The following is a 14,635-nucleotide window of genomic DNA, read 5'->3' as shown; positions in this document are numbered from 1 at the left end:
CAATCTCCCAGCCGTCTCGGCAGTGTTCATACCAGGAGTCCTCAACTGGGAAGCAGACTTCCTCAGTTGTCAGGACGTGCATCCAGGGGAATGGTCTCTTCACCAGGAGGTGTTTTAATACCTAGTGAATAAGTGGGGCCCTCCAGAGATAAACCTCATGGTCTCCTGACTGTGTACGGGTCAACAACAAGAGACAAGGAGGCTCTTCTGGTGGACGCTCTGTTGGTCTGGTGGACCTTCTAGTTTGCGTACCTCTTCCCTCCGTTCTCCCTTCTTCCTCGAATACTTCGGAAGTTCAAGCAAGGAGGAGGCACGCTCCTGTTGATATCTCCAGCATGACCCAGACGTCACTGGTACTCAAATCTTTGGATTCTCTCCGGACCTGGGTCATCTGTCTTTGACAGCGTGGCTGTTGAAACAGCCCTTTTAAGGTCCAGCGGTTTTTCTAGCTCTGTAGTTAACACCATGCTCAGAGCTCGGAAGTCTTCTGCAAGAATTTACCAGTGAGTGTGGCATACTTTCTTTGAATGGTGTCGCCCTAGAGGCTATGATCCTCAGGTGTTTGGGATATCCAGGGTTTTGGCTTTCCTACAGGCGGGTTTAGATCACGGTCTTTGCTTTGCTTCCCTGAAGGTGCAAGTTTCTGCCCTGTCAGTGTGGTTTCAGTGTAGGATTGCTACTCTTCCTGATGTCCGCACCTTTATGCAAGGTGTACTTCATATTCAGCCTCCCTTTGTTCCACCAGTGGCTCCTTGGGATTTGGCTGTGGTCCTGAGGGCTCTCCAAGGACCGCAATTTGAAACACTGGGCTCAGTGGATTTCGAATGGCTTACAGCTCAGACTGTTTCTTCTGGCCATTGCTTCGGCCAGAAGGTTGTCAGATTTGGGGGCTCTCTCATGTCGCCCTCCCTTTCTGATTTTTCTTAGGGACAGGGCTGTGCTTCGCACTCGCCCTGTTTTCCTACCTATGGTGGTATCTAGTTTCCACATTAATGAGGAAATTATAGTTCCGGCCATTTAATTCCCCCAGACCTATCAGCTTGTGAGGCCTCCTTGGATGTGGTATGTTCTCTAAAGGATTTATGTTGACCGTACCAATTCATTTTGGAAGTCTGGCTCTGTTTGTCCTCTATTGTTTACCTAAGAAGGGTTGGCCTGTCACTAAGCAGAGTTTGGCAGAGTGGATTCACATGGCAATTTCTGAGGCTTACATTCATGAGGGTCTTCCCGTACCATCCTCTCTTAAAGCTCATTCTACTTGGTCTGTGGGTCCTTCGTGAGCAGCTCGTTGTGGTGCCTCTGCTGTTCAGCTCTGCAAGGCAGTCACGTGGTCTTTTGTCCATACCTTTGTGAGGTATTATGCATTTGATACCGTCACCGGTCAGGATGCTTCCTTCGGGCGATGGATTCTCCTTTCAGCACAGGAGCATCCCCACCCTTAAAGGATACTGCTTTAGGACATCCCCAAGGTATCCTGTGGATACCCTATGGACCCTGAAATAGAACATATGAGAGATGGTAAGAACTTACCCTTGTTATCTCTATTTCTACGAAGTCCATAGGGTTCCACAGGACTCCCGCCCTGTCGCACCTGTACTGCAGATGGGCTTTGTTCTGGTCACCGGTTTTTCCGTCCCCTACTGGTGAAAATGTGATTCTTGTGTGTTCCAGACTTTCTTCTCTTTGTTCTCCACCTCCGGCCTGTGGCTTCTTACGTAAGCGAGATGCCTTGGCTCGGGGGCAGGGTATAGGAGAAGGACCCCAGTGCATCCTGTGAGGCTGAAATTTGACTGAGGTGCCCGATGTCTGCCGCCATCGCCTATACCCCAAGGTATCCTGTGGAACCCTATGGACTTTGTAGAAATAGATAACAAGGGTAAGTTCTTACCATCTCTCATATTTTCTGTAGTGTTCATTCTAGCACCCTGCACCTGATAAAACCAGAAGAGAGATGAGCTCTTTGGTGGCACACTGGAATACACAGCTTTGCTTTATGGGATTAGATAGGGAAAACCAAATTAGAAAAACAAAAAATAAAATGGCAAACAGTCACAACTCATGCAGTTCCTCTATCCTGTCTGGGATGTTGCTCTACTCTGGTGCTTCTCGCACACAAACTGCTGAATCTGAGCAGTGTGTTGCATCGCTGAGTGTGCTAGAAGCACCAAAGCAGAGAGTGACACCCCAGGCAGGATAGAGAAACTGCACGTTTTGTGACAGGTGCAGGGTGCTAGGTGTTTGCTATTTTTTGTTTTGTTTTGTTTTGGGGTTTTTTTCTGATTTGGTTTTCCCTATCTAATCCCATTAAGCAAAGCTGTGAATTCCAGTGTGACACTAAAAAAGCTAATCTCTTCTGAATAAAATGCAGATCAAATCTTTTTAGCTTTAATTGTATTACCTTTTTTTTCCCCCCTAAAGTAACCCAAAAAATGGTTTTCTTTTTATTTGTGCAATTTTACTCCAGGCGTATATACGGGTTAATACGTAAATTTGCTGTGGTCTCATAACCAATTGAGAAAATAAATATATACAATTATAATAAGTAAATTTACATGCTCATTATACTTGTATTTTCCAAAGTTAGCTATCAGATCCTAGAAAATCTTTGCATATAATAGTTTTGTGTTTCGGCCAAATATGTTTTATTTTTTGTGTATAATAGTAACAGCACTATGGTTTGTATACAAAGTAGGTATGTGGGGGTTTGATGTTTCTCTTCGCATATCTAAGTGGCTTCAAGGTTTTTGACCTCAAGACCAATTTTGCATTACCGCGGGAATGCGCACTCCCAATACCCATGATATCCAATATAAAAAAAATTGGTTGCAGTTTTTTTTTTTGCGGGCAAAATCCAGTGGGAAGTGAACTCTTTTTTTTTTTTTTTTTTTTTTTTTTTTTTTTTTTCCTCCACATGTGGACAACTGCTGAGGCTGTGTGCGAGGAGCAGGTGTTTGCGGCAGTAGTGTGTGCAGTGTTAGGGGTAGTGTGTGCAGGGTTAGGGTTAGTACCTGTCCTGTGCCCAACTTATCCATGGAAGCTGTCAGCGACGCTAGAGAAAAGACAGAGGAGGACAGCACTACAGGACTAATTAAGCTAATTGGGAGCTTCCAATTGCTTAAGTAGTCATTGGGGGTGTCCAAAGGGTTCTTCTAGACACCTTTATGTAGGACTGAATTCTCCCTGACCCCTAAACTTGTAATTAAGTTACACTTGCCATCTGGGCCCTTGAGGAAAGGGTGGTTTAGCATTTTCCAGTGAAACCTACCTACACAACTGCTTCCTACAGTACATGAGACATAAGAGGTCATACTACCATCCTCCCTTGTGCCTATTGTACCGTTTTAATTTATAGTGCCTTTGGGCGATATAGTGGAATAAATAACCCGCATTAAAATATCTTTGTCACTCATTGGAGTTGAAATAAATGCTATATTTACAGTATGAAGTGCAAGCAAGCAGAACATGATGGTTTTGTATTATATAGACCATGCACCATTGCATTTAACGCTAATTCTTATGACCTTTCAAGTATGTGTACAAAGTAAATGCATCACATCTCTCAGCTGGTAAATATTTAGCAGCTGCTGTGTTCTCGCGCTGATATTCTGCATCTACTTAATGGTCTGATGAGGTTTTCCCTACTTAGTGACTGCTGTAATAGTTTTCCTGTTATTTTCTCCACCTAGTTACCCTGTATTATTGACATGGATTTTCTCATTAATGTATTGCGCTAAATTCTAACCATGTTTCAATATTGAAGGAAGGACCTGTTACATTTCTAGATTCATAACAGGGTGACAAAACTGGTTCACTGTGTATGTACCAAAATACGGTTATGCATGCCTAGTACATCATCCATTAACCACTCAACAAATATCCCCTGTAGTAAGGGGGGAAACATCCTTGGGTTCATGTGGATGTAAAAGACAATTCAGGAAACCATGGATACTGTAATGACAACGTATTGAAGTTAAGTACTCAATGCATATGCTATCTAGCAGTTTTCTGGCAAAAGAAATTTTTTCATGGACACGATCGTCTAATGGACTAACAGTAGTGGAGAGAGTACATTGCGGACGGGCGTATCTACCCATTGGCCACGATGGCACTCGCCAGGGGTGCCGGCCAAAGGGGGGGCGCTGCCTGGCAGTGCCACCAGCAGCCAATGGGTGGACTAACCCCGCTAGTCCCCCGGGCCCCAAGTGTAGGGCAGACCGCAATAAGAGCGGTCTGCCTTACACAGTTTACAAATACACAGCTGCCAGCGGCGACTGTCTGTTTGTTATAGCTGCCAACCAATGAGAGTCAGATAGACTCTCATTGGCTGCTGCGTCCACGGAGGGAGCCGGCTGGAGATCACTCATGAGAGAGTGATGGGAGAGACATCATGATGTCTCTCCCATCCCATAGTGCAGAGTGAGACCGGGCCAGGAGGAGTGGACAGTGGCGGTCGTTGGCAGGAGCTGGGATCAGGTAAGTTGCTTTTTTTTTTTCTGGCACAGTGGGGGAGTATGGTTACTAGGGGGCACTGTATAGGGGGTGGCCGCTACTGGGGGCACGTTATGGGGGGGATGGACGCTACTGGGGGCACTGTATTGTGGGGGCCGCTTCTGGGGGCACGTTATGCGGGGGGATGGATGCTACTGGGGGCACTAATGTGGGGGCCGCTACTGGGGGTACGTTATGGGGGGAATGGTCGCTACTGGGGGCACTGTATAGGGGGCACTACTACTGGGTGCAATGCATAAGGAGGACTACTACTGGGGGAACTGTATGGGGGGACTACTACTAAGGGCACTGCATAGGGTGGACTACTACTAGGGGCACTGCATAGGGTGGACTACTACTGGGGGCATTGTATAGAGGGGACTACTACTGGGGGCACTGCATAGGGGGGACTACTACTGGGGGGCACTTCCTGAAATTATGGGGGGAGGGGGGCGCCAGTCCATTACCTTGCCAGGGGCGCTCGGATCCCCAGATACACCCCTGATTGCGGAATGAACTCCGGCTTTTACAGGTGTCGGCAGATAGTTCTGAGTCGCTGGACATTGACCAATTTGCATACTGCCTTATAGGGTGGCAGTAATGGGACCTTGGCTACTACTTTAAATTGAACTTTTTTGCGTTGTCTAGGTGCAGTTTTAGCAGATGTGCATATAAACTTTATGTGCGCATATCCAGTGTATAATTGTGACCCTTGAAGTTAAGGCATATCCAGTGTCCACTTTCAATCATTAATATGAATTGATGATAAATATAAATGTAATCTAGAAATTGCTTTGTAAGATATTTTTTTGACATTTTTACAGATCTGCGCATTTCTAGCTCTGACCGTAAGCCCACAAAGCACAACCTACTGTCATCAGATAAAGGAATGGCGGCATGAGCTTGTGTATTGTAGGAACATTGCACATACAGATAGGTGCAATAGGGCTAAAAAAAATACACTGCAAATATAAAGTTGACCAATAATCACCACAGTATAAGATGGCGTGACAATGTAAGACTGGGCTTCCATAGTGCCATGCGGCTAGTCTGTCTCGCTTACCCAGTAAGCCATACATCACTATAGAGCCAGAGGGCGGGCTGCTGTTTAGCGTGATAGACCTTTTAGTAGTTGGTTTGCTTTAAAAAGAAGTTTCATTTTAATGATCTAAACGGTTAACTGTTAGTGGCTCTTAGTATATGCAGTCAGATTGATTTGACTTTCTCTTGGAAAAAACAATGAAGAGAAAAGGTCATTGTATGAGTCAGAGTAATGGCACAATGCATGTAGATATGAAGGCAGGCTTTCTGGTTGATGGTACTCTAACTGTGCTTGGCAGAAATTAAAACGGAGGGCTGGAAAAGTCTTAAAATGCTGATTAACTGTTGTGTCAATAATGTTGACCTTTTTAGTCTAAATACCTGCTTCTATAGCTGTATATAAAGAGTGCATATTACACAGTCACAATTTATTGGAGATCCTGCTAGACGCTTGTTGTCATTTTGTTTACACTTGTGTACTTTAACTACGTTAATCACATCAATTACTCATTCATTCAGCATAAACCTATATTCATAGACTTTTAACTCATGTGCTACAGTATGTGAAATGGTTCCTTATGATTGGTCACCTATGGGGTGGTATTGTAAATTTCTTTCATTTTTTTTTTTTGGCAACACTAAAAACAAAAAAGTCTAAATTTTTCATTAATTTTTTCCTGCTTCATGCACTGACAAGTTTTCCAGCTGAGCCTACAGAGGGCGGTTGGATGGGGCTCCTCGTCTGTGCACAGTGAGCATACGCAGGCAGATGGGCTATACAGGGAGTGTGTGGGTGAATGGGGCTCTGCAGCTGTGTGCAGAGACAGTGTGTGGCCCGATGGGGCTCTGCAGCTTTGTACAGAGCGCCTGGATGGATGGGGCTCCTCTGCTGCACGCACAGGGAGCACAGGTGGGTGGGACTCCCCAGCTATGCGAATTGAGGCTCCTCAGCTGTGTGCGGAGGGCGGGCAGATGGGGCTCTGCAGCTTTGAACAGAGAGCGCGTGCGCAGATGGGGCTCCTCGGCTGTGAGCAAAGGGGGCAGGCTGGATGGATTTCCTCAGCTGTGCGCAGAGGCAGGGAGGGTGGATAGGGCTCCATCTCTGTTCTGAGAGCGCGGGCGGATGAGGCTCTTTGGATGTGGTAATGGTGATTCTAAGAGACTGTTCTCTCTAGTACAGAGATGACTGACAACGCCTCATGATTATATTTTGTGAGAAATTCATGTTTACCTCTGATTTCATTTGTGAGCCTAATCAGTGTGTTTATGCCCATTATGGCAGTGTTCATTGCAAGTAAAGTCTCAGTGATTGAACTACTTCAAGTCTCAATGTTCAGTGTATTTTTCTTCCTACACCCGCATTTACTGTGCCTGTAAGCCATTTTAATGGAAATTACTTCTGAATCTTTAGAGATGGCAAACATGAAAGGAACCCTCAGAATGTTTACTTCCTGTTGCCTGAAATGCTTCATGTTTAAATATATTTCCCTTCTTCTCACTTTCATCATACATAATAAAGGTTATTTGCTTTCCGAAAGTAATTCTGAGCATCTGGTTGGAAAAACTATTCTCTAGTGAACTATTTTATAGAAAATATACGATAGAGTTCCAACGTTCTATAAATGTAAAGTACACATGGTTATTATACATTATTTTGGACAACAGAGATCCTTATCTCTCAGCATATTTGTAATACTGAGTGGATCTGTGTGATTCAGCTACCCTATTCAAAGGGGATGTAGTTCAGAACCTGGCAGTCGCAATACCAACACCGGAATCCTGACAAGGATCCAGAAGCCTGGCTCGACAATCCCTGCGGGCCTCGAACCCGAAGGTAAGTTTAAGGTTAGGCACTAGCGGGGAGGGGTGGATTAGGGGAAGGGTTAGATTACTTACCTGCAGACGTCGGGATTCCAACATCTGTATTGCGGCCACTGGCATTCTGTGCGCCGAGATCGCATACCCAACTCATTCAAAGCGCATACTTTTTTTTTTTTTTTACAGTAGAAGTTTGAGCTGACAGTTATTACACAGATTAGTTTTCATGCTAGACAATCAGTTGTGTTCAACTGCTCTCTGCAACTGAAAGACACTAAATTGTGTGTGTGTGTAGATGTGTGTGTAGATGTGTGTGTGTGTGTATATATATATATATATATATATAGCTATAGCGCCAGGGAATTTATATAGCACCAGTAGGTGTGGTATATCAAACAAAAATAGTGTATAGAAGATAGTGTCACTTATAGAAGGCGCACAGCTCAATCGGATACATTTTATAACAATTTAAAACACAAATCTAAACAATGGAATTAGGTGAGAGCTCCATAAAGTGCCACAAATAAACGTAAAGGGGAGCATCCACTACACGATTTTAGTAGGCGATTGAACGATAATGACGCCGTTATCGTTCAATCGTTTATAAATCGTGCAGTGTTTGGTCGTTAACGATCAACTATGCGCGCACCCTCTGGTCGTTTGATCGTCTCGTCAGTCGACTGAACATGCAGGTCAATTTCACTTGATCTATTAAAGATAGTTTGAAAATCATTTGCAAATCGTTTGAAAATCTTTTCCAAATCGTTCAGACTGAAAGATAAAATTTCAAGGGAAAAAATCAAGGGAAAATCGTTTAGAGATTGGACAGGGAGTAGATCGTCTAGTGGATGTGCCCCATAAGTGTTTGTGCAACTAGTTGCGCCATCCATGCGCATCGTGGCAACGATGACGGCGGCTACATCTGTATGGTATACAGTCAGGTCCATAAATATTGGGACATTGACAGAATTTTCAGATTTTGGCCTCTATTCACCACCACAATGGCTTTGAAATGAAACAAACAAAATGTGATTTAACTGCAGACTTTCAGATTTAATTTGAGGGTAATTACATCCAAATCAGGTGAACGGTGTAGGAATTACAACGGTTTCTATATGTGCCTCTCACTTTTTAAGGGGCCAAAAGTAATGGGACAAACTAAACAATCCTAAATCTAACTTTCACTTTTTAATACTTTGTTGCAAATCCTTTGCAGGCAATTACAGCCTGAAGTCTGGAACGCATAGACATCACCAGACGCTGGGTTTCATCCCTGGTGATGCTCTGCCAGGCCTCTACTGCAAATGTCTTCAGTTCCTGCTTGTTCTTGGGGCATTTTCCCTTCAGCTTTGTCTTCATCAAGTGAAATGCATGCTCGATCGGATTCAGGTCAGGGGATTGACTTGGCCATTGCATAACATTCCACTTTTTGCCTTAAAAAACTCTTTGGTTGCTTTTGCAGTATGCTTCGGGTCATTGTCCATCTGCACTGTGAAGCGCCGTCCAATGAGTTCTGAAGCATTTGCCTGAATATGAGCATATAATATTGCCCGAAACACTTCAGATTTCATTCTGCTGCTTTTGTCAGCAGTCAGATCATTAATAAATACAAGGGAACCAGTTCCATTGGCAGCCATACATGCCCACGCCATGACACTACCGCCACCATGCTTCACTGATGAGGTGGTATGTTTTGAATCATGACCAGTTCCTTTCCTTCTCTTCTCTTCCCATCACTCTGGTACAAGTTGATCTTTGTCTCATCTGTCCATAGGATGTTGTTCCAGAACTGTAATGGTTTTTTAGATGTTGTTTGGCAAACTCTAATCTGGTCCTCCTGTTTTTGTGGCTCACCAATGGTTTGCATCTTGTGGTGAACCCTCTATATTCACCCTTGTGAAGTCTTCCCTTGATTGTTGACTTTGACACATATACACCTACCTCCTGGAGAGTGTTCTTGATTTGGCCAACTGTTGTGAAGGGATTTTTCTTCACCAGGGAAATAATAATTTTGTCATCCACCACAGTTGTTTTCCGTGGTCTTTTGGGGTTGCTGAGCTCTCCGGTGCGTTCTTTCTTTTTAAGAATGTTCCAAACAGTTGATTTGGCCACACCTAATGTTTTGCTATCTCTCTGATGGGTTTGTTTTGATTTTTCAGCCTAATGATTGCTTGCTTCACTGATAGTGACAGCTCTTTGGATCTCATATTGAGAGTCGACAGCAACTGATTCCAAATGCAAATGTCACACCTAGAATCAACTCCAGACCTTTTACCTGCTTAATTGATAATGAAATAACGACGGAATAGCCCACACCTGTCCATGAAATAGCTTTTGAGTTGATAGGCCCATTACTTTTGGCCCCTTAAAAAGTGGGAGGCACATATTGAAACTGTTGTAATTCCTACACCGTTGGATGTAATTACCCCCAATATTTATGGACCTGACTGTATATTTTTTTTGTATTCATCTGGAAGACCCTTCGCTTGTCTGCACACAGTAAAATGTGTCATTAAGTCATCTCTTTTCTCTTGCAGGAGGTTATGGACAAACCAGTCAGCCAAAGACTCTTTGTAACCAGAATCCAGCAAGAATTTGAATGTGACACGTTTTTACCAGAGATTGATATCCAATCATACAAGCTGCTGTCTGAGTAAGATGTACAGTTGTGTTACATAAGATGGGTTGTGTGTAATTATTGTGCACTTCTTTGCATTTAGACAATGTGTTTGACCTCAAAAATGTTGATTCCTATTAATATGATTTTTTATCTAGACAGCCATATTGCGATACTCATTAGTCCATAATTGTATTGCATGTCTCCCAGTGATCTTGGTCGCATTTATATTTTTTATCTCGCGCTAGCTGTGGCCAAACGTCATTAAGTTTTGTGGTAAGCAGTTCCAGACCTGCTTACTGCTGTGCAGCATATTGCCTGAAACTTGTGTGTTTGTATATATTTTTTACTTGTGCTTAGTATTTCTGATACTTTTACTTGACCTTAGTATCTCTCAACTTTCAATTTGATTGCGCTTCATGTTTGTTTTTGTATGGCATTAGTCATTGGAATGTAACATATTTGATAAGTATAGGTAGAATGAAATGTGCATTATATTTCAAGTGAGCTATTCTGGGTCACGCGTGAATGCCTGAGCGACTAGCAGCACCTCTGATCTTTATATTATGTAATCTGCGTGGTGGGTTCCTTGCCACACTTTGGAGTTGGTACGCTGTACCTAAAAAATGTCAATGGGAGCTATGGGAAACACCAAGCTTATGTTTTAACCTGGTCTGTAAACTTTTCTTAACCTAGTTGTCAAGTCAACCGATTCAAAGGTTTGGCCGTGACTGAGCAACAATCAACAACGTTTTATTTTTATATATTGGTAGGGAAGGGATTTTTTAGACTTTCTGTACAATTCACAATTACTTTTACTTCGTTTTATTGGTTGCTGCAAGTATTTACTTAAATAGCTGTGCATATTTTTTACAAGTGGCAATTCAAAGTGCAAATAAGTGTTGTGCATGTGGGAATGTAATGAATTCCCTCAATAGATTAAACAAATCTTAATTTAATGTTTGCAAGGTGAAAAAAAAAAATGAAGAAAAATGAAGTTCTATAGATAATAGTACTGTTTTTAAGTTGTGTTTCCTTGCAAAATTTGATTGTATGTAAATGAATGTACACATTCAGAATTATGATAAAACGGAGCCAAGCTCCAATTTGTTGACATTCAGCTGAAACCTTTGAAGTGTTAATGGATATTTATTTTTTTATATTATGATTTTTATTTGCTTAAAGTCAGTGATTAAAGACTAATAGCAGAGAATGACATTACTATGTGCGACCATTACCGGGCTCAGCAGTGTTCACTTTGCTACCCAAAATAAATCCGCATTTGTCCTATTTTTTTCTTTCCAGATACCCCGGCATATCATCTGAAATGCAGGAAGAAAATGGCATCAAGTACAAGTTTGAAGTCTTTGAAAAAATTCTATAGCTGAGGAACTATGCAGTCAGAAACTAATGCTGTTGGCAACCATCGGACACAACCTAAACTACTTTTTTTTTTTTTTTTGACCCTTGCATTGTCATTAAGAGGTGGTACACGCGGGCAATGGAAAACATTGCTAGTGAGGAGAGTAGGCAAAAGCTTGTTTTTTCTTTAGCAGATAAATGAAAGCTCATAAACACACCTCCAAAGCTTCTCTGCACAATAGTTCTATACCTAAATGGTTCCTATTGTATTTTAGAAAAGTTAAAACTTGTAACTGTTGCAGACTACAACACAGTGCATGCTTCTAAAAGTATGTGCACAGCTCCATTTTTAATGATCAATCCTCTGTGTTAATCTCACACAAATGACCGGCAATCGTGCCAGTGTTCAGGGCGATTTGCCTTCACCCTGGACATCGTATGATTGCCGGTACATACTGCACAATTTAATGAACGACAGAACTCATGCGACCAGCGAGAACATTTGTCGTGCCGATATCGTCCTGGTGTTTATGCACGTTTACAGTAACATAAGAGCCTTTATAGATGATGTGTTTGTAAAGTTTTTGTTTCCTATTGTCCCTCAATAAAATACTGTTTTTGTGATGTGTAGTTTTTGAGGACGTATTTGTTTCCAAATGCATTTATAGAGTAATGTATCTGGGTCTGATTCTGAGTTGAGAATAATAAAAAAAGCAAGAAATTGTGCATCTTGGTAAAAAGCAAGTACACTGCAGGTGGGATAGATTTAAAATGTGCAGATAAATTTTAGATTTGAGAGCCTTGTCCAAACTGAAATCTAAATTGTAGTGTAAAAATAAAGCTGTCCAACATTTGTGGGCTTCATGCAACAGCAGCCAGTTTGCTGTATAGTTTGTTCAGGTGCAGAGTTACAGTACCTGTTCACCCACCTTAGCGTTTTACCCTTTTTGTTACATTACAACCTGTAATTTTATTTATCTTTTTAATCTGAATTTTATGTGATGGATCTGCACAAAATAGTCTAATTTGGTGATGTGAAATGAGAAAAGTGTGTGTGTGTGTGTGTATATATATATATATATATTAAAAGAATCTTTATAAATAAAATTCAGAAAATTGGCATGTGCATATGTAATCACCCCCTTTGCAATGACTCACCCCCTTTGCTATGAAGCCCCTCAAAAGTTCTGGTACAACCAATTCCCTTCAGAAGTCACATAATTAGTGAAATGAAGTCCACCTGTGTGAAATCTAAGTGTCTCATGATCTGTCAGTATAAACACACCTTTCATGAAAGGCCCCAGTGGCTGCAACATCACTAAGCAAGAGGCATCACACCATGAAGACCAAGGAGCTCTCCAAACAAGTCAGGGACAAAGTTGTTGAAGTACAATTCTGGGTTGGGTTATAATAAAAAAAAAAAATATCCAAATCTTTGATCATCCCCCGAAACACCATCAAATCAATCATCATCAAATGGAAAGAACATGATCCACAACAAACCTGCCAAGAGAGGAACGTCCACCAAAACTCACAGACCGGGCAAGGAGGGCATGTGACCACAATAAGTCGTACACTCCTTAGAGCTGAGCTTTATGGAAGTGGCCAGAATAAAGCCACTACTTAGTGATAAAAATAAGAAGACACAATTTGAGTTTGCCAAAAGGCAGGTGGGTGACTCCAGAATTTTGTATGGAGGAAGGTGCTCTGGTCGGATGAGATTTCAAATTTATTTTCAGCCATCAAGGAAAACGCTATGCCTGGCGCAAACCCAACTATGAACTCCTAATACTCTTTATACCCTAAAGTTGCTATTTGGCGTCGCAAGTCGCACTAGAAATAATTGCTTTCCAGACTTTGTGGTTCCAAAGCACAAAAAGTTATTCACATAAAAGCATTCAGTTACACGCCTTGATCTAAACACAATTTAGGTCAAAAGATTATACATACATTAAGGTACAGTCGTTACATACGCAAGCGCTCTGGTTCCAAATTTCCCAGCATCAACGATCAAGCATCCGCCAACAGCAAGAAGATGACTGACTACCATAAATAGAGAGCTTGCATATATACCCTTACAGAGAGAGGCAATATAATAGAATGAGTTGGCATAATCCCATTGGTTCTTCCTCCTGGTTCTTCTGTTACGATACAGTTCATAGGTCAGTTTGTATTGTAATAGTTCAGCCCTCCAACGGCTGTGTGCATTTTCCCGCCGAAGAACAAGTCTAAACTGGCTAATAAACATTACATTACAGAGTACATTTCAATGCCTAGCTCTCTATAATCCATAACTTGCATACGCATGTTGCGATGGAACCGGAAATCTGCAAATAAACAGTGGTTTAGGATAGCACAAAACATGGTCTGCTTATCATGTACTAAACCTTAGTTACCAAATATTTGTATTTCACAATAGACTTGATAACGAATAAAACCTTTTAATATTAACCTTAATGCTAGGGGAAGCTTTTGTGTAAGTATGCAATGTGTCAGTGTGGAGACATTAAGAAAAGACACTAGTATGCATTGTGCATCTACGGGTTTGTGGAGTATACCGTGGTACGTGCTTTACGGGGTTGTTCATATGTGTATTAATAAATGTACGTATTGCTTTAATCAGGACTTTTTAACAGTGCTCTATTGCGTGGGAGACGCACGACGCTAAATAACCTAGAGTTGTATATATTGATACTGTGGGAAATGTAAAATAGCGCTGTTTAGCCATTCGCAAAATGGCATCATGCAGATTTTGATTTTATAATTTAGTTCTCAGCCAACCATCCGGCTTCGACAGTCCACCCTTTGATAGCAAACAATACGCTATCACACTCTGGTCTTTTATTTTTAGTCTACACTATGAAATATTTTTTAATGTTATATTATGGGATGGAACAATGTGGTCATTAAACCATCAATAATGTGTCTCTGTTCAAAATGATCTTGCGCGCTTAATCAATTAATTAATTAGCAGCTGTCCTATTGAGTGTAATCAGACACCTGATTGACACTCTATTATTGGGAATAGGGGGGTTCTGGACGCACTATTTATATTTGAAGTGGGATAAAAAAGGGGGTTATAATTAATGTGTCTTTGGGAAGGACCTAAAACTACCCTTATATGCACACCGCGGATCTTGGGAGATCATTGGGAAGATGTGGGGATGCACCTAACTTATAAAGGAAGTCTTGAAGGGGATAGGGACTTACATTATTTAGGATGTTTAAAATAACATTTAATAATACATTTCATGCATGGCTAAATCTATACATCATCTGATGGTACATTCTAATTCAGGGTTGTAGTAC

The 14,635-nt window shown here is 41.8% G+C and overlaps 1 protein-coding gene across 1 annotated transcript in view; it reads left to right on the top strand.

The window, feature by feature from the left end:
* Nucleotides 1-11,950, top strand: part of DHFR (dihydrofolate reductase) — an 82,503-nt gene extending 70,553 nt beyond the window's left edge. Inside the window, exons 5-6 of the mRNA XM_088443711.1 lie at nucleotides 9,885-10,000; nucleotides 11,270-11,950. Coding sequence (XP_088299837.1) covers nucleotides 9,885-10,000; nucleotides 11,270-11,348 — 195 coding nt within the window. The 3' untranslated portion in view covers nucleotides 11,349-11,950. The remainder of the gene's footprint in view (nucleotides 1-9,884; nucleotides 10,001-11,269) is intronic.
* Nucleotides 11,951-14,635: the final 2,685 nt, after the last annotated feature.

This window comes from Taudactylus pleione, unplaced genomic scaffold (genome assembly GCF_031769625.1).
Source record: "Taudactylus pleione unplaced genomic scaffold, aTauple2 ptg000333l, whole genome shotgun sequence".
Classification (NCBI taxonomy): Eukaryota; Metazoa; Chordata; class Amphibia; order Anura; family Myobatrachidae; genus Taudactylus; species Taudactylus pleione.
The sequence above is the reverse complement of the archived record's forward strand: the minus strand, read 5'-3'. Positions and strand labels throughout refer to the sequence as shown.